The sequence below is a fragment of the Bos mutus genome, chromosome 28 (assembly GCF_027580195.1).
Source record: "Bos mutus isolate GX-2022 chromosome 28, NWIPB_WYAK_1.1, whole genome shotgun sequence".
Lineage (NCBI taxonomy): Eukaryota > Metazoa > Chordata > Mammalia > Artiodactyla > Bovidae > Bos > Bos mutus.
The window spans coordinates 7,498,396-7,517,931 of NC_091644.1; the positions used below are offsets into that span (position 1 = coordinate 7,498,396).

The window sequence follows — 19,536 nt, forward strand, 5'->3', positions numbered from 1 at the left end:
AGGCAGCTGCCATGGCAATGGACCGTGCTGAGCTTCTCTGGTATTTCCCAGATCCTTCTCCCTGGGATGGATGATGTACTTCTAGGCTGGCTGATCCACAGTGTGGGTCTGGAGAAGGTGGACAGCACATTGGGTCAGATGTCTTTTTAAATCATGAAAGGGTATTGAATATAGCCAAATGTTTTTTCTCTATCCTTCGAGGTGATCATTTTTTTCCCTTTGTTTATCAATGTGGTGCACTGCACTGATTGTTTTTTAGTGTTGAACCCCGCTTGCTTTCCTGGGATGAATCCCACTAAACCATGGTATATAATGCTAGGCTGTTGGATTTGTTTTGCTAGTTTTTTGTTGAGGGTTTTTGCACATATATGAATGAGGGATATTGGTCTGTAATTCTTTTTTCTTTGTGTGGCTTTAGTATCGGAGGAATAACGCGGGCTTCCTTGTTGCTCCTTGAACAGGTCAGACATACCCCCACTTTGGGGGCTTTTGCACTGGCTATCCTCTTTGCTTAAAATGCTTTTCCTCTGGATATCTGCATCCCCTTTGTCAAGTCCGCCCAAATGTTGCCTTTTCAAAGAAGCCAATTCTACCACCCAAGTTAAAATTGTAAATTTTTTCCCTCTTACACCCAATGTTCTAAATTCTTTCTCTTTTCTGCATAACATTTATCATCTTTCTTCATAATATGTAATTTCTTTTTTTATTATTCTATTACATTATTAAATATACTATATAATAATATATGACATGTATTGAGTATATATTTTACAATGCTATTTATAGTATAGTAAAAATGGCACCCCACTCCAGTACTCTTGCCTGGAAAACCCCATGGATGGAGGAGCCTGATGGGCTGCAGTCCATGGGGTCGCGAAGAGTCGGACACGACTGAGCGACTTCACTTTCCCTTTTCACTTTCATGCATTGGAGAAGGAAATGGCACCCCACTCCAGTGTTATTGCCTGGAGAATCCCAGGGACGGGGGAGCCTGGTGGGCTGCCGTCTATGGGGTCGCACAGAGTCGGACACGACTGAAGCGACTTAGCAGCAGCAGCACCAAAGCTTATATAGCAATAGGAATTTTTATTATTTGTAATTTACCTGTTTATCATGTTCACCTTTATTGTCTATACCCTTCTTCTCGCTTACCAGGTGTGGGTTTTGCTTTGTTTAGCTCCTAGATGTATCCAGCGTGCCAGGAAGATACTTAGGTCGACACATGTCTGCTTGGTACTGAACTGGACAAATCAACACCAAGTGTCAGAAGCACTCTTGGTGCCTTAGCCGTCCTTCGGGGCTGGTGGCGCCAAGAGCAGTATCATTGTGGGCTGTAAAAGCAATGCTGGAGGCAAGATGTTTGACAATCAAGTGTTTGTGATTCAGGATTCCTCTTGTGATTTGTTTCCCTTTGTTTTTCTTTGTATTGCTACTTTCCCAATTAGCATGCAGTTAAAGTCTTTTTTTTGGTGTAAACTCTGGGTCTTAGGTCACGCGCAGTGTCTTGTGACCGCCACCACAGTCAGGATATGAACAAACAGCCCCACCCCTTGAAGTAATTCTGAGTGGTGTCCCTTCATAATGAAACCCTTTCGCAATCCCTAACCCCAGGCAACCACTGAGCTATTCCTTTAGCTTCATCATTTTCAGAATAACATGTAAACACAAGCACAAGTGTGTATCTTTTGAAGCTGGCTTTTGAAACTCAGCACAAGGCCTTTGAGATCTATCCAGCTGGTTGTATCAATAGTTCTTACATTTTTATTACTGAGTAGTATTCCACTGTGTGGATGAAAATATTTTCTCCCAGTCTATAACTTTTTGTTTCATTTTTTAAAGTGTCTTTCACAGGGTGAAATTTAACAATCGATTTGCCTCTGCCTACAAAAATCCTGCTGGGATTCTGATTGGGATTGTATTAAACAGCATCTATAGATGAATTTGGAGAGGATTAAGACCTTAACTACATTGAGTATTCCAATCCATAAACAGACTGTTTTTCCATTTATATAAATCTATGATTTTTTTTAAAAATCAAGGTATATAGTATTCAGCATACAGAGCAAGCACATTTTTAAAATTAGATTTATTCTTATGTTTTGGGAGCATGATTTTAAATGATATTTTAAATGTTTTGTATCCCAACTGTTTACTTCTAGTAGGAATGTGATCAATTTCTGAATGTCACTGTGCATCCATGCTAATTCATTTATCTTTTCTACGAACTTTTATTTTTTTTAAATAGACTGCTTGGGATTTTTTTTTTCTATGTGACAATCATATTGTCTGTGAATAGTGACAGTTTTATACCTTCCTTTCCAATCTGTTGTTTCAGCATGATGTTGCATAGGAATGGTGAGAGAGGACATACTTGCCTTGTCTTTAAGCTTGAAGAGAAGGTCTTCAGTCTTTCAGCATCAAATATTCTATTAGCTGAGTTTCTTTGGTAGATGTCCATTGTCAAGTTATGAGTGATTCCTTCTATGTCTATTTTACCAAGGGTTTTTAAAAAAATCATAAACAGATGTTGAATTTTTAAAATGTTTTTTTCTGCGTATGATCATATTTTTCTTCTTTAATTTAATAATATAATAGATTATATTGACTCATTTTTGACCAGTGAACCAGCCTTGCAGGATAAGACAGATTGGCCACAATGCCTTATTTATTTTGTGTATGGTTATATTTGTTTTTGCAATAGTTTGTTGAGAATTTGCACCTGTTTTTATAAGCGATGTTGGCAGACAATTTTCTTTTCTTGTACTGGCTTTGTCTGCTTTTGATATCAGAGTCATACTGGTCTCACAAAATGCATTCGAAAGTGTTCTCTTATATATTTTGAAGGAAGTTGTATAGAATTGGTGTTATTTATCTTTTAAATGTATGGTAAAATTCACCAGTGGAAACATCTGGGCCTGGAGTTTTCTTTGTGGAAAGGTTTTAGAGTACATATTTAGTTTTTGTAATCGTTGTAAAACTGTTCTGTTTATTTATTTCTTCTTGCTTACTTTTGGTATTTTGTAGCTTTGAAGGAACTGGTCTGTTTTATCTAGGTTGTCCAATTTGTGTGCACAGTTATTTGTGATGTTTTCTTATCCTTTTAATGTCTGTGGGCTGTGTAATGGTAGTCTCTCTTTCATTTATAATATTGGTAATTTGTGTCTTTTTTCCTTCTTTGCTAACTTAGCTGGTGGTTTTTCAGTTTTTAAAACTTTTTCACATAATTAGACCTTTACTTCATTTTTCCTCTATTGTTTTTCAATTTATAGTTTCAGTGATTTTTGCTGTTTTCTGATAATTCCAACCACTGTGTCATCTCCACCTTGGCATCTGTTATATTTTTCCATGTGAGATATTCTGATTTCCCTCCTTTGTTCTAAGCTGAGTAACTTCAGATTATATCCTGGGCATTTTTGATGTTATGAACTCTGGCCCTCATTGCCATCTTCTGGAGAATGTTGATTATTTTGCTTTAGCAGGCAATTGACCCGATGAGGTTCAAGCTGCAAATTCTTATCCACCTTTCTTGGACCATGTGTCCAGTATCAGTCTGGTTTTCAAAGATTTTACTGGGCAAGTTGATGTACCTTCTAATTGTCCCATGCCAGTCTTGGGTGGTAGTTTATCCCTGAGTTCAGTTCTCAAAGTCTTTGGAATGTGGTTTAGGGTCAGATCCACTCATGTGCAGCTCAGAATTGAGCCCAGAGGTTGATATACAACTTAATGACTTCACTGTCTTAAATCTCTTCTTCATCATTTTCCCAACACTTTCTGGCTCCTCGGGGTCCCTTCCTTCCTCCTCTGTCTAGAAAGCTAGAGCTTTAGTTTATCTGCTCTGCCATACACTTCCCACCACTGCATCTGTCTCTGGGGCCAAGCAGGGAGAGGAAATAGAGAGACAAAAGCAATGGAGATTTTGGCCTGACTCTTGGGACCAGAACTCCTCTGGTCAGAGAGAAGGTTTCCGCCCCCTCAAGAATTTCAGATACCAGTCTGACTGCTGCTGCTGCTGTGAGATTTCTTGAGGGATGAGTGAGAAAGAATGGATGGAGAAGTCCAACAAAGAAAACTCCAGGGATTCCCCTCCATGGTCTGTGACCTGTTGGAGCCTCCTTTCCCACTCCTTAGACCTAAAATAGAGCCTTCTCTTAGAGCTCAGTCTGTCCTGTCCACACTCGCTACACAGTTCTTACTTCCTATAAGCCCATTCCAGAGGATGCTGGATGGGGAAGCCCCGGGATGCTTTTGGTTTGGTTTCCTTCTCTGCTGTGGTTCACTTTTCAGAGTACTTGGAGAGCTGCTCATGCTTTCCGTGTGGGTTTTAAGTTGCATTCAGTGGGTGGGACAGTGCATACACCATCTTGAAGAAAGCCAGAAGTGTCCTGTGTGTGTTTTCAATAAAGAATGAGAGCTTCTCCATTTCCCGCCTATGTGGAGAGAGGATAGGGGTCCAGGAAACTAACTTCCACTGAACATCAGCTCTGTGCTGGGCTCTGTGTCTTAGCGCACAATGGCATTGTTCTGTGACTCTGTGCAGAAAGTATGGTGTTGCACGGCTCTTGTACGGTTAGAGGGAGTTAGGCTCAGATTAATTAGTTCAAGATCATTTAGATAGGCTCAGCTGGTAAAGAATCCATCTACAAGGCAGAAGACCTTGGTTTGATTCCTGGGTCAGGAAGATCCCCTGCAGAAGGTATAGGCTACCCACTCCAGTATTCTTGGGCTTCCCTGGTGGCTCAGATGATAAAGAATCAGCCTGCAATGCAGGAGACCTGGGTTCAATCCCTGGGTTGCAAAGACCCCCTGGAGAAGGGCATGGAAACCCACTCCAGTATTCTTGCCTGGAGAATCCCCAAGAACAGAGGAGCCTGGTGGGTTAAAGTCCATGGGGTCGCAAAGAGTTGGACACGACTGAGCAGCTAAGCACAGCACAGCATAGCATACAGATAATAAGTGGGAGGCTGCAAATGGCCTGTCTTAGAGAGATCCAGAAAGTTGTGTGGAAAGCAAAAGAGACTATAAAGCTCAAGCCTGACGTCCTGCTTCCCTCTCTCTGCAGGACAGATGACAGTGATGCTGTGATCATGCACCCCGGGGTCCTGTGCATCATGGTGAGGCTGCTGCCTCGCTTGTACCACGAAGACCACCCTCAGGTACTTGTTGATGAACACACAGGTTTGTCTTTTTCACATGACTGATCTTTTAGGCTCCTCTGGCCAGAGGCTCCCTTTCCCTTTTTTTACCTTTGCCCCCAGTCCCTGCAGGGGAGTATCAGTGGTTCTGAGACCTTTGATTGAGTGCTACCCACCCTTCCATGGCCCCTCAAAACAGATTGTTCTGTTGATGAAGTGACCATATAAAAACAACAACCAAGCAAAACTTGAATGAAATTATTTACCTTCATGAGGCAAGTCCGGTGTAAGTGATGCTCACAGCACTGGACATGGGTGGGGCCAGGAGTCCTTCAGTCCCATCCATTGATTCGTCACTGGGATACTGGCTGTCGCCCTGGCTCGGTGCTGTACAGGATGTGCAGAGCTAATGGGATGAGCACCGAGCCCTGTCCAAGGAGCCTGCATCTGTGCTGGGGACTGGGAGGTGGTGGTGAGGCAGACAAAGTAACTAGGCTCACAAATGAATATACAATTAAAATTTGCCACAGGTGATATTAAGGGGGAAATGGGCTGCTGAGAGTGAATAATGGGAATGGAAGTGGGGGGAAGACCTAATTAAAGATACAAAGAACTGACTCATTTGAAAAGACCCTGATGCTGGGAAAGAGTGAAGGTGGGAGGAGAAGGGGATGACAGAGGGTGAGATGGCTGGATGGCATCACCGACTCGATGGACAGGCATTTGAGCAAGCTCCGGGAGTTGGTGATGGACAGGGAAGCCTGGCATGCTGCAGCCCATGGGATCGCAGAGTCGGACACGACTGAGCAACTGAACTAGATGAAGGGGTGGAAGTCAGGGAAGCCATCTCTCAGACAGTGACATATCAGCAGAGCCCTGAAAAATGAGTAGCAATGAAGCAGGTGGGGATGAGCCTGCTGAAGGCAGCTGGGGTGAGAGCAGAGCAGGAGCACTGAAAATGGGCTGGATGTGGTGGGCGGAGGAAGGCGCAGCCCTGCCAAGGGATGGGTTTCATCCCACGGGCAACATGAAGTCTCTCTTGAATGGAGGTGTATGCCATCCGGTTTTTGTATTATAATCTCTCTTGTTGCCTGGAAGGTGGCCTGGGGAGTTAGACAGCCTTGTCCACAGTCTGGTGATGCATGATGGTAGCCCAGTTAAGGTGGCGTCTGTGGGAAAGTGTGCAGAGCAAGGAGTCAGGAGACCTACTGTGAGATAGACTCAAGGCCCTGAGATTAGCGGGATTCAGGGAGTGGGAAGACGGGGAAGGCAAGGCATCTCTCAGCTCCTGACCCAGCAGCACTGATGGCCCGAGATTGTATGAGCGAGAGCGTCGAGCCTCAGAACAAGACAGATTCTCAGGAAGTGCTCGCAATTTTTAAAACACGTTCTCTAGAGGTTCTAAGAAAGACACTGGAAGCTGAGGAAACCCTGGAAAACGTACATTTGAATTCGCAGCAGGTGAGAGGAAATGACTTGACTTGAGCAGCTACCATGTAGCAGGCCCAGCGTTACCCCCTTTCCCTGACTGCTGCTGCTAAGTCGCTTCAGTCGTGTCCGACTCTGCGACCCCATGGACTGTAACCCCCCAGGCTCCTCCGTCCATAGGATTCTCCAAGCAAGAATACTGGAGCGGGTTGCCATGCCCTCCTCCAGGGGATCTTCCCGACCCAGGGATCGATCCTGCATCTCTCCTGCACTGGCAGGCGGTTCTTTACCCCTAGCGCCACAGTGGGGAGTATCATTGTTCCAACTTCATCCAGTGGCAAACTGAGTCTCAGACAACATACATGCCGTTTAACGATTCTGAGTTTGTGGACGTAGTGTTCAATGCGGTCCTCCCTGCTGCCAGGGCTCCTGGTCTTTCCCTGCACAGCTGCAGATTCTGTGGGAGAATGGGAGTTCACAGGGATGCGGTCCAGCTCTGCCTTGCCCTTCGTTTAAGCCGTTGGGAGGATCCTGACGTCTCCTCCATGTAGCCCTCTCCATCTGGCCTCTACCTGTATCCCTACACCTGATTTCCTAGCAGGTCACACAGCAGCAGCTCAGGGTTCCCAAGGCACAAACACAGAAGCTGCCAGGCCTTCCAGAGACCCCTGCCTGGAACAGGCCAGCATTGCTTCCATGGCATTCTATTGGTCAAAGTGAATCAGAGGTTCAGCTTGGACTCAGCAGGAAGGGACATATGTCTCTTCTACTGATGTGAGGGGTGGCTTGTGTGTCCTAAAGGAGGAATTATTGGGGGGCATCTTTAAAGACCAGCCACCATGCTTGCCTCAGACATCTAACTGATGGATACAATTATTTGAGCCCTAAATCAAATGTCTTGGAGTCATTTAGTTATCTAAAGCCCAGGACCTCACTTTCTTCATGTTAGTGTTCAGGACAGAGTCTGCCTGAAGCATGTTGGAAACTAACACACAGGGAGGGTTACCTCTGTTCCAGGAACATTATTTAATCAATATTCATAACAAGTCATTAAAGTACATGAAATTCTCCCCAGTTTGTAGGTGCTTGAAGCTCAAGAAAGTTGTGCAGCTTCCTAAAATCATGGGGGTGGTGAGAGGAGATCTAAAACTCACTTCAGGCCCAAAGTCAAGTTGTGTTTGATGAATAAAACTCTCCTGTCTGCAGCTCTTCATGTGAGGTGATGCACCTTGGCACTGTACACTTTCCCAGTGGCAGTTGCCTTACTGTGAGGATGTCTGGCTTCCTTAGCTGTATTCATACCATGCAATGCACTTGCAAAGGGAGCAACCAAGCCTGTGGTTTGGGCGGTTAGCAATCAAACTGATTGCTGATGAGCGTGTTATTGCAAGTCTCCACCGTGAGGATGACTGATGAAGTGATGCAGAGCAGACAGTTGCCTGTCCTTCTCTCTCCCAGTGTATGAAGACTCTGTGGATGAGCCCGGGTTCCCAATAAACACCCTGAGTTGTCATGTCAGTGTGTGGGGAAGAACTTTCTCTCACCCTGCGATGGTAATTGGCCAAATTAAGTATGCAAATGAGGCTTCCACTTGGTAGGATACTTTTTCTCTATTCAGGTCACAGTAAGTAATTTAGGAAAATTCTAATTCTCACGCACTGTCTCTCACATATGCAAATGAAATGTAGTGGTGCATTTTCTCAAACATGTCCTGCAGATGCCAAATCAGCAGCTATTAAAAGTTGGATAATTGCAGTAATTAATTTCCAGAAGGGAGGGTGGGAAACCTCACGGCGACAAATGGAATAGTAAATCAGATGTGAAATGAGAGCCAGGCAAGAAAAGGCTGAGATGAAACTGACTGCAGGATTGCAGATGTGGGAGACTGAGAAAGGAGCTGGGGGTTTCAGCAGATGGCAGTGTTACAAGGAAGACGGACTGTGAGTTCCCACTCATCTCTCTTTAGATGGGCCTGGTGGGTCCCTATAGTTTTACCCACTGTGTGTTCCTCAGAGGCTCTTCCTACCTTATGGGTGAGAAACTGATAGCTTTCCAGGGTACAGGCATCGTTTTAGGAAGCAATTGCTTAACTACCTATATGGGTTGTCTGGTTTATTTCTAATTGTAGCCACATTGCATGTGTTCTGATCAAGACCAAAAGGGTTTTTTCCCCCCATCTCCAAAATGCTAGCTCCGTGAGTTGCTCTCGGAAACAGATAATCCAGCTAATTTTTTTTCTTGCCTCTTGTAGCATCACCAGCATTAAAATGAGACTGTAGGAATTTTATTGTGACTGTTGCTGTCCTAAGCATAAGGCAGAAATGGAGTCCAGCTCAGTTCTCTTGGAGCTGAGTTGGCCCCGGGCAGAAACAACTCATTGAGAAGAAAAGCCTTTACTCTTTCATGATGCTCAACAGCTACGTGGGCCTTGCCATAGGGATGTAGCTCTGGACTAGAACTCTGACTAATATAGGAGGCCTCTTTACTCCCCAGCAATCACTGCACTTCCATTCGGGTCTTAGCAGAGGGTTGTTTGCTGTGTACATGACAACAGGAACTCAGAGGCTGCGTAGCCAGATCCAGTTTTCCAGAGGTGGAGCTCAGCCTGTGTTGGGGCAGCCAATGCTGTGCGTGAATGTCTGTGAATAATTACTCAACACCTGTTAGGTTCCACTAGGGATTCAGAGACAAATGTCACTGGAATGCATAGTCTGAATTTGGTGGTGGGTACTCAGAGGAATAGGGAAGATAGACAACACTCTAACTGCACTAAAAGTTTGCCCACAGGGTTTTGGGAGAGAGGGAAGGGAAAGCCACACAGAGACGGCAACACTGCAGCCAGGCTTTAAAGAAAAGACCTGTCGATGTCAGATCAGACAGAGGAGGGACAGAGAGGACACTCAGACACAGAGGCACACGTAAAGAAGCCCATCTGGGGACTGCTAATAGTTCAGCTGGACTAGGACAAACCATGTGGCTAGACAGGCTGTGAGTGGGGCAAGAGAGGGAGGTTGCAGCCACATCGCGAGGGACCCTGAGCACCACGCCAAGACATGGATTTTGTTGGATCACCGCCCTTTATTATCGCTGTTATCATCATCTCCACTGCGTTTCCCTAAGCCCCTCTATGAGGCTCTGAGGATGACAGATTTGGGTCAGATCTCAGCTCTACCACTTAACAGTCACAGAACCATGGGGAATTATTCAGTCTCTGGGATCCTTAGCTTCCTTTGCTGTGGTATGGAGAGAATAATATCGTCTCCTCATGGCATGACTGTGAGGACCAGCTGAAGCAATGCAGGAGCACTTAGCGCAGTGAGCAGAGCATCCATGGCACCGTGGGGAGCACTTGCTGATTGGTGCAGTTACTGCTACAAGCTCCCAAAGCTCCACGAGCGTTTTATCATTTGCTCTTCATAACAACCCAGCAAGGTAGATATCAATAGTCCCATTTTGCAGATGAGGACTGGAAGCTTGTAGCAGTGAACTGACATCCTAGGTAGGTGGTGGATGTGCCCGATGGAAGGCCCTGGGACCTCCTGCCATTGTACCACGTTGCCTTCCCTATAGATGAGCGGTAGGCATGGGTGGGAGGCAATGGGAAAGCAAGGACACGATCAGACATTAGAGAGACTCTTGTCTGTCACCAGTCTGCACCTCCCCTCGCTGCTGGGTGTGTTCCAGCTTCTACTGTGACGGAAGCCTCCTGCACAGTGTGACAGGACAGGAAGAAGATCAGGCTTGGGCTGCACTCGTCCGTCAACTGATTTGCGCCTCAGTTTGGAAAGGGCACCATTTTCTGGAATTAGCCTGTATTTCAGACACTTTGAACTAATCATACAGGTTTCAAATAACTAAAGTATCGACAGCATTAATAGCCCTGGGTAGGATTGTGTAAGGGCAAGCTATTTGAAAAGAGTCATTTCCTTCAACAAGGAAATTGCCAAAGTAGGAGTCTTGTTTTGTCAAATTACAGCACATTAGAAATTTCAACTATTTTGAATTTCTATATTTCTTATGCTTTTTCATTCTGAACCCCACTCTCAAGTATTTCTATTGTTCCTGAGTGGGAAAATGTCATATTCTATTCAAAATCCAGGATACTTCTTAGGGTTATCTCTTAAATAGAGCAGATAGACATAATCTTGCATGGAGACGAAAAGCTTCAAAAGCAAGCCACAGCGGACATAGAATGATGGAGTGCAAGTGAGGTTGATGGGCTGAGCTCTGGTCCAATTATCCAGTGACTTTGCTTCTAGTCCTTTGCCATCATTATTTATGACGTATATGGGCCACCCCCCTTCTCTGCACATCAGTTTCAGCTACTCAGATATGGCCTAGATCATAAGGGTTGCAGACACAATGTCCTGGGGCCAGAAGTGTAAAGTGAATGTGTGGTGTAAACAATAGGGAGTGGTGAGGCCTGTGGCCATCGGGAAGGGCACTTGCCCAGCCTAAAGGCGCTCACACCTAGCTAGGGGGAAATCAAACCGAAGCCAGGCCAAACGGCCCCACCAATAAAACGCTTATACAGACCCTCAGTGTATGCCTCTTATGAGGTATTGGGTTCCCTTCCTCATAATGAGTGCATTCAGTTCAGTTCAGTTCAGTTCTGTCGCTCAGTCATGTCCGACTCTTTGCGACCCCATGAATCGCAGCACGCCAGGCCTCCCTGTCCATCGCCAACTCCTGGAGTTCACTCAGACTCACGTCCATTGAGTCAGTGGTGCCATCCAGCCATCTCATCCTCTGTCGTCCCCTTCTCCTCCTGCCCCCAATCCCTCCCAGCATCAGAGTCTTTTCCAATGAGTCAACTCTTCGCATGAGGTGGCCAAAGTGCATTACACAGTGTTAAAACCATGGGCTTTGAAATAAGACCAGGGTTGCGGTGCCAGTTCTGCCACTCATTACGTCACTTATGGAGACTGATGTAACCTTTTCAGTGGGGGGTATAGTTGGAGAGTTTTTAAAACCTTACCTGGAACACAATATGTGCTATCATTCCTTCTCTCTTTCTCTTCTGGTTTTTGTGACTCTGTGCTTCTAGGACTCTAAGTCATAGTATATAACATTTTGGAAATATTAAATGAAAGATAATATATTTTACATATATTTTAGGTGTATTTCCAGCTTCCATTACACAATTGATAAAGTAATTGATGAGTACAATTGATAACTAATCAGGGCTTTTACTGATAGACTGCAAGTAAAAGGGGTCAATATTCTGAAAACACTTGCATCCTACAAGACAAAGTACTTTCACAGATGCAATTCTTGTTGACTCTCACCAAAACCACAACAGACAGTGAGGGAGGTATTCTCAATATTCTCATTTTAAAGCTAAGGAAACTGAGGCTTAAGGGAAGTAAGTAACTAGCCCAAGTTTCCCATTAGTTAGTATCAAATCAACATGGATTGGTAGGTATTTGAGTGCCCTATGCCAAGACGATGTAGCAAGGGTGAATGTTTGGAAGCTCAAAAGCAACATACCAGGGCCGGAGCCCAGGTTGCTTGGAAATGGATCCCTCATCTTTACAAAAGACTGTGTGCTCTGCAGTCTTGTTCGAGGAATCTTCTCCAGGCAATCATGTATGCAAATCTATTAACAACAGCAACAGCAAAAATCTGTTCCAAAAGTATATCTTGAAAGAGTTGTGTCAGGAGTTACTTTGGCCACAGCTATAGAGACCTTCAGGGTAAGTTAATTACTCCTTTCCTGAGCTCCTTGAGGATGTAGCAGCCATAGGGGAAGGGTTCTGGCACAGAGCTGATGTTGGGTCTCATGGAGCCCTGTTGGGCTTCTCTGCCTGCCTGACCTAGCTATTGTGGGGCGAGGGTGTGTGTGTCCAAGGTGATGGAAACTCTTCACAAATGTTTCAGGTTTCAGACTCTGCAGGCATCTTCCCAGATGGATGTTTATCAGCTGGTTCCCCTGGTAATGGTCTCATGCCCCATCTCAGGGCTGACCACAGGCTCACTGTTGGGGAGGGATTTGGGGGCAGAGGGTGATCAAGCCTGGCTGGCAACTGTCTGTGATCCCCAGGTTTTCCTTGAAAGGCCAGACTCACTCTCACCCTTGGCCTTTGCGCCACTGTTTCCTCTCCTGGGAGGTCATTCCCTTGTTGACCTGGCTCTGTCCTCGTTGTCCGTCAACACTCAGTTGGCTCATCACCTTTCTGACCACCTTCTCAGCGCCCTGGGCCCTGTGCACCCGCTGAGTTCTAGTAAACCTTGTGCCCTGTGCTTGCGCTTACTCGGTGGCTACTGAGACACAGAGAGATGTGCTAGGGGAACAAGGATGAAAAGCCATTGTCTCAGGCATCGGTTCACAGTTCTCGATAAATAGAAGATAGATGCGAAGGTGGCCTGTCGAAGTGTGATGTTTATAATGACTCAAGTGCGGACACAGTGCTGGTTTGGATAGTCAGAAAAGTTTTACTAAGTGAAAGAACATGTGAATTGTCTCTTGAAAAATAATTAGGACCTCATCAAAAGGATGGGATTAGAAAGGACAGTCTCAACTTTGGGCATTAGTCAAAAAAGTTTTCAAAAGTGAAGATGTTACTGGCATAGAGTACAGGGTAGACCAAAGGGGATGTTGGGAAGTAAAGTTGGAAAGAAACTAATATTTTATAAGATCCCAGGCTCCTGTTATCAGGAAATATTGGCCATGATATGGATATAATTCGTAAAAGAAACAGAAGATTTAGAGCAGGTGCCCACATGCATCTTGGTCTTTGTTGCAAATTTATGCAAGTGCATCCCGGAAGCCACGCCTTTAGACATGGATTCTACAGATTCATTGGAATTTGGACCCTCTTACACCTAAACCAAGATCACAGCCTCCCATACCTACAAGGCTTTGTGGACACCACAGATGAGTGTATCAGGCTGGTGGGGACTGTGCAAACGGGAAAGTTTATGCCCTTGTAAAAGAAAGCTAATTCTAAGCAAACAAAGACAAAAAGCACAACAACTTGTCAAATGAAACACATCTGCGGGCCCCATTTACCTGTGATATCCCTGAAGAGCTGAGGCCACTTAGAGTGTATCGCCTCTCTTCCAAAACTATCAAATAAAGAGCACTGCAGCCAAACTGGAATAAGCGACGAACCCAAATTTAAGTAACTCAGTAGAAGTCCCCAGTTCTAAGTGTCTGGGGAGGAGACGCTGGTCATCTGATGGTTTTTAGTCTGAGTCAGGACTGTGGATTAATGTCCAGAAGACACACTCTGGACTACGGTACTCAAAGCCCACACCTCCTTGGAGGGACCGACTCCATCAAGACCCAGCCCTCACTGGGCTCTGGAACCGCTGTATCAATCTAGACCAGGAAAGAGGCGGTGGGAGAAAGATAAAGACTAAACACCCACACCTGGACAAGGACAGCCCTGAAGGCTCAGCTGCTCAGTGGAGAAAGCAGCAAACTCCTACAGGCAGCCCGCACGTCTCTCTGTGATAATCTGCTTGCGGGTCCAGTCTGCTGGTGACCCTAACGCTCACCACCGAGTCCTAATTGAACCACCATCCCCTTCCTGCATTGGAAGTAATGTGTGTTAGGAAAATCAATCCATTTGTAGGGGGAGAAACCAGACTGGTTTCCTGCTACTGCTCATATTTTCACTAAAACCCCATTTTACTGGAACCAACATTGAAAAAAACCAGCACATTTTATTCAAAACAAGGCAATATTGGTATTGACAGAGCTGCAGCGATAATGAGGACGATCAATTTTCCCTCCTCCATTACGGGGTATTGAGCAATTTTGGAGTAAACTTGTGGCATCATTAGACAACATCAGCATTTCTGTTTTTCCCTTTTGAAAACTTTTTATTTCTTGCATATTTAGATTTTCAGTATTCCTGCTCTGGTGGGAAAAAAAAAAGCAAAAACAACAACAAAAAAGCCAAAAGTCCCCAAAGCAATAAGTGAAGTGCTGGTAATAAAAATTGGAGATTGTAGACATTTGTTTTTAATTCTTATTAATAATACATTGTGTTATTTTTGCATCTTGCTTCATGCAGACTGTCTCCCCAACTCTCACCCCAAGTTAAAAGACTGCAGTTACCAAATAATCAAGTTCTTGGAGAGGGAGAGTTCTAGGCAAGAGGATGGAAGCAGCTCTTCTATTTCGAGCAGAGGAGAAGGAAAGCAGAGGTTCAGGCTCCATGGATGCAGGAAGGGATGTTCAGAGCATCAGAAGGAAGATCTGGGGAAGGGAGTCGAGGAAGTTGGGTCGATTTCCACATGGAAGCGTGTCTTAAAGGAAAAGTCGTGGAATCATTCAGTGTAACTCAGATCCGGCATTTCCTCCTTCCGTTTCTGGCCTCTGTTGGCTTGCGTGTGCCTCTAGCAGTTCACACTGGCTGTGCAGATACCACAGTGACAGAGAAGGGGATTGTCTTCGTCCATCCAGGCTGCTTTAACAAAATGCTGTAGACCAGGGGCTTACAGACAGCAGAACTCACTTCTCACAGTTCTGGAGGGTGGCGAGTCCAGGATCACGGTGCTGGCAGAGTCGGTGCTTGCTGAGGACCCGTTTCCTCACAGTTCTGGAGGGTGGCAAGTCCAGGATTACGGCGCTGGCAGAGTCGGTGCTTGCTGACCCGTTTCCTCACTTACAGTGCTCTTCTCGCTGTATCCTCACTGCGCGCAAGGCAGAAAGGGGTTTCCTGGGGTCTCTTTCCTAAGGCCACTAATCCCCTTCATGACGGCTCTACCCTCAGGGTCTTCCTAGGTGGCGCAGTGGCAAAGAATTCAACTGCCAACGCAGGGGACACAGGAGATGTGAGTTTGATTCCTGGGTCAGGAAGATCTCCCGGAGGAGGAAATGGCAACCCACTCCAGTACTCTTGCATGGGATATCCCATGGACAGAAGAGCCTGGTGGGCTACAGTCCACAGGGTCTTGGACATGACTGAGTATTGCACATACGCAATACTCTCAAAGATCCCTCCTCCAAATGCCGTCACACCAGGCATTAGGTTTCAACATCTGAATTTGAGTGGTGATGGGGGGAGGCATAAAGATTTCATTGCAAGAACCATCTTCTTCGAGTAATGGGATCTCTCCTCGATATCAGTGATGTTGGCGGAGTGATGAAATCCTTCCTGGAAGCACTCCCCTTGAAAACCCATTCTACTGTCGTTTGCGTTTTAAACTAAAAGTAGTCTAAAATTTTAAGTTGAAAATATTACTGGAGATTTTTTAACAATGGGAATTTCACCAGATGCCATCAGTTTGAGGAAAAAGCTGTAGGTGTCATGCTTCTGAAAGGCATGGAAGGGTGGGAGGGTGAGCTGCACGACCCCTTCATTTAAAAAAAATCTAGAAACTGATGGTTAACAGTGTATTTATGTTTCGCCATACATTGTAATCCTTGAAACATGTATACTACAAAACTGTGTTCACAGTCTAAGGAAGAATGCCATCTTATTAAATTCTGTCCCTTGGTGAAACAGACATCCTCTGAACCATCTCTGGGCGGGGTGGCCTTGAATGACTACATGCTCAGGGAGGTGATGATAGAGTAAGGTGATTTTCGATGTTGGGTTCAGAGTCCTAAAGTAAGTGCCTCGTGGTGACTGCTGGCTTTACATTGGTGGACTAGCCTAGACATAACCTACTTCGTCATAGATCCCTTTTCTTGAAACCAGAGACTAGGGCAAAGGTGTGCAGTATGCAAAGCAAGCTACAGCCTTTAGCCGTGTTCCTCAAAGTAGAGTCCAGACAGGGTACCGGTGTATGAGGTTTGTGAAGGGGGGCTCAGGAGAAGGGAGGTGAGGGAAGCAGGGTGATGCAGGAGAAGGACTGAGTGAGGATGAGCCCACAGGGCAGGGGTCTCAAGTGTGAGGGGTCTCAACCACAGAGGCTGAAGGGCATGGCCCCGTGGCTATCGTCTGGGGGTGGTGTATACGTGTGTGTGTACACATGTATGTATACACATGTGTATACACGTGTGTGTACGTGTGTATACATGTATGTATACACGTGTGTCACTTTATGCGTGCGTGCATGTGTATGTACATGTATACACATGTATGCACACACGAAGATACATGTGGGGCTACATAGCAGGGCAGCTACCACCTAGGGGGGCTGACGTCCATGGGAGGGGCAGCTGTGACGGGTACCCTCACCTGCAGAAGGAGGCCCCCATAGCCTCCGCTGCAGGAAACTGCCCTTAAGATCAAACCGATATCCTGGTGATTTCAGACAATCTCATACAAAGTAAAAGAAAAGGAGGACGATCTTCAGAGATTTTCTGAAGGAAATTCCCTTTCAGTGGAGGCTGGGAATGCCTTTTTATGAAGAAAGGAAGATTACAAAAATAATGTAATGTATTTGGTGGAAATGCTGATGAGGCTGACTCTATGCCTCTATCCTGTGGGCTTCAAGGGCATAAAGATGGTAAAGTGAGTTGAAATCTGCCAGGGGGAAGATAAGAGGGCACCTGTCTGTGTGTCCGAATGCACTTAGCCCAGAAAGACAGACAAAGGAAGTGGGTTGGAGGGGAGGCTTCTCCACAGAAGCTGTGACTTCAGGAGCTTGTGTAGGCTGGTGTGGTTTGACCTGAGAAGATGGAGCAGGCTGCGGCTGCTGCAGGATTCCACCTTCTGGGCCAGGCTGCAAACTGAAACACGGGACTATCCAGCGAGAGATGCTGGTGGTTGGAGGGTAAGGTGTGGGACCCCCTAGAGGGCACAGCCGTTGCCCAGCTCCAACTACATCTCAACAGACACACAATGGCAAAGTGGCCTGACCAGGTCTTTCCACTGTTAAGAGAGGCCACATGTCTGGACTTCTGTGTGGAATCTCCAGTATTTTAAATGTTAGCAATTCAGAAATGTCATATGGCTCAACCACTGCATAGCTCAGACTGAAGCAGGCTCTCGCCTGCTGGTTTGCAGTCTGTTTTAAGCTATCTTCCTATTTGGCAGCTTGTGTGAGGAGGGTACCTCTGAGAGCGCCCAAGACAGACTGCGGTCATTGAGAATAGGCTGTGGGGTGCTCAGTCTCCTCACCTTACCACCAGCTCAAGCCCTAGCCAGGAGCTGACCAAAGTGGCCCCAAAACATGCAGACCTCAAGGGCTCACCACTTGCTTGCTTTGGTTACTCTAAGCTTTCCAGGGAGATCCAGTGCTCCATGGCCAGTCACATCCAGTCCATGGTGAAGTCGGAGAAGAACCGTCAGGTCATGTGCGAGGCGGGGATGCTCAGGACCCTCATGACTTCTTGCCACAAGGCCCTGACCACCAGCAGCAGCCCCTTGCACTCGGGCCTCATCAGGATTTTTGAAAAGCTTGCTTCCCAGGCCATCGAACCAGACGTGTTAAGGTACCGTGTGCTGCACGTTAAATCTTGCTGAGCCCCTGGTAGCCGAGCTTGTGCACAGTGGACAGTAAGAGTATCCCCGTGCTCCTCCTGCCTTCCCAGCATTGGCCACTGCAAGCCCAGGTTGAAGTCTTGGGTCTTCGGGCAATGTGCAGCCCACAGAGTGGACATAGTTCCTCTCATGGAGCTGATGGTCTGGTTCAGTTCAGTTCAGTTCAGTCGCTCAGTTGTGTCCGACTCTTTGCGACTCCATGAATCACAGCACGCCAGGCCTCCCTGTCCATCACCTACTCCCGGAGTCCACCCAAACCCATGTCCATCGAGTCGGTGATGCCATCCAACCCTCTCATCCTCTGTCGTCCCCTTCTCCTCCTGCCCCAATCTTTCCCAGCATCAGGATCTTTTCAAATGAGTCAGCTCTTCGCATCAGGTGGCCGAAGTATTGGAGTTTCAGCTTCAACATCAGTCCTTCCAATGGACAGCCAGGACTGATGGTCTGGGGGGTGAAGCAGTAAGCCATGGGTCCTGCAGAGAATTGAAAGTGTTGGAGGGGATGCTAGTGCAGTGTGAGAGCTCTGTGGAGCTGTGAGGACCACAGCTGGGAGATTGGGTGTAAAGAGGGGGCTTCAAGGGAACCGTGGTGGTTGAGGTCTACAGCCTGTGCAGATGGTCACCAGACCAGGAGAGGAGGGAACCAGGCATGTGAAGACACCCTGCTGAAAGGGGTGGTGGGGGGCTGTGGTGGGGGGAGCTATGAAGGCTTGGCGGCCAAAAGAGAGACTAGACCACAGGGAGCCTGGCTGGCATGAGGGGCAGTGACTGGGACACGTGACAAGGACGGGGACAGAGGCAGCGCCACTGTGTCCTGTGGGCCCTCCCACTGGTAGCCCCTCCACGAAGCCACGTGTTTCCTGGAGAGTCACAGTAGCGAGGGAAGATACACAAGGAGGGGCAGACACCGAAGACAAAGAAAGCAGAGGAAAGAAAGGCAGGAGGGAGCCAAGCGTCTCCTACGTACCTGTGGCCCTAGAGGGTGTGGATATAGGGAGGGTGGTGCTCAGGACCGCAAGCTGCTGGGCCCCAGGAGGCATATAGGACCAAGTGCAGGGGGGTCAAAGGCAGCCCCTCCAGCAGGTAGGGGACCCAGGGGCCAGGCCAGTCTCTTCCGCCTGTTCGTGGGGCTGTCAGCCAAGGCCACTGTCCCTAGTTCAGCTGATCGGTCAAGTCCATTAGAAACTTAGAAACAACGTATGGCAAAGTTATTTCCCAACAAAATCCTTTTCCTTTCCAGGTCCAGTTTGGGGCTTCTAGCTGGTCACTGGTTAAGTCAAAAGCACCTAAATTCACCAGCTCTCTGGTCCGAATGCCAGGTCAGGGACACCCTGGTTCTGTACGGCCTGAGGAAAAGGATTCCAGGCTGAGAGTGGAAGGCATGGTGGGGGAACCAGCATGCTCTGGGATCTAGGGCAAGTGTTCAGATGGAACTGGAGGAGGCTTTTGGCTGAAAATGTCATCATTTGGCTCTTGTTTGTTATGATATTCAGACAGTTTCTAGGCCTTGGAATTGCTTCACCTCCATCGGCTGCAACGAAAAAACTCAGTTCATCTCATGCGTGTGGAGGGGACTCTGGATGCCCAGGT

The 19,536-nt window shown here is 46.7% G+C and overlaps 1 protein-coding gene across 2 annotated transcripts in view; it reads left to right on the plus strand.

Moving 5' to 3' along the window:
* The window catches only part of WDFY4 (WDFY family member 4), a 250,053-nt gene that overhangs the window by 65,371 nt on the left and 165,146 nt on the right, over positions 1 to 19,536 (plus strand). For both annotated transcript variants that reach the window (XM_070364483.1, XM_005900617.2), the window contains exons 13-15: positions 5,060 to 5,153; positions 17,684 to 17,898; positions 19,440 to 19,534. In XM_070364483.1, coding sequence (XP_070220584.1) covers positions 5,060 to 5,153; positions 17,684 to 17,898; positions 19,440 to 19,534 — 404 coding nt within the window. The remainder of the gene's footprint in view (positions 1 to 5,059; positions 5,154 to 17,683; positions 17,899 to 19,439; positions 19,535 to 19,536) is intronic.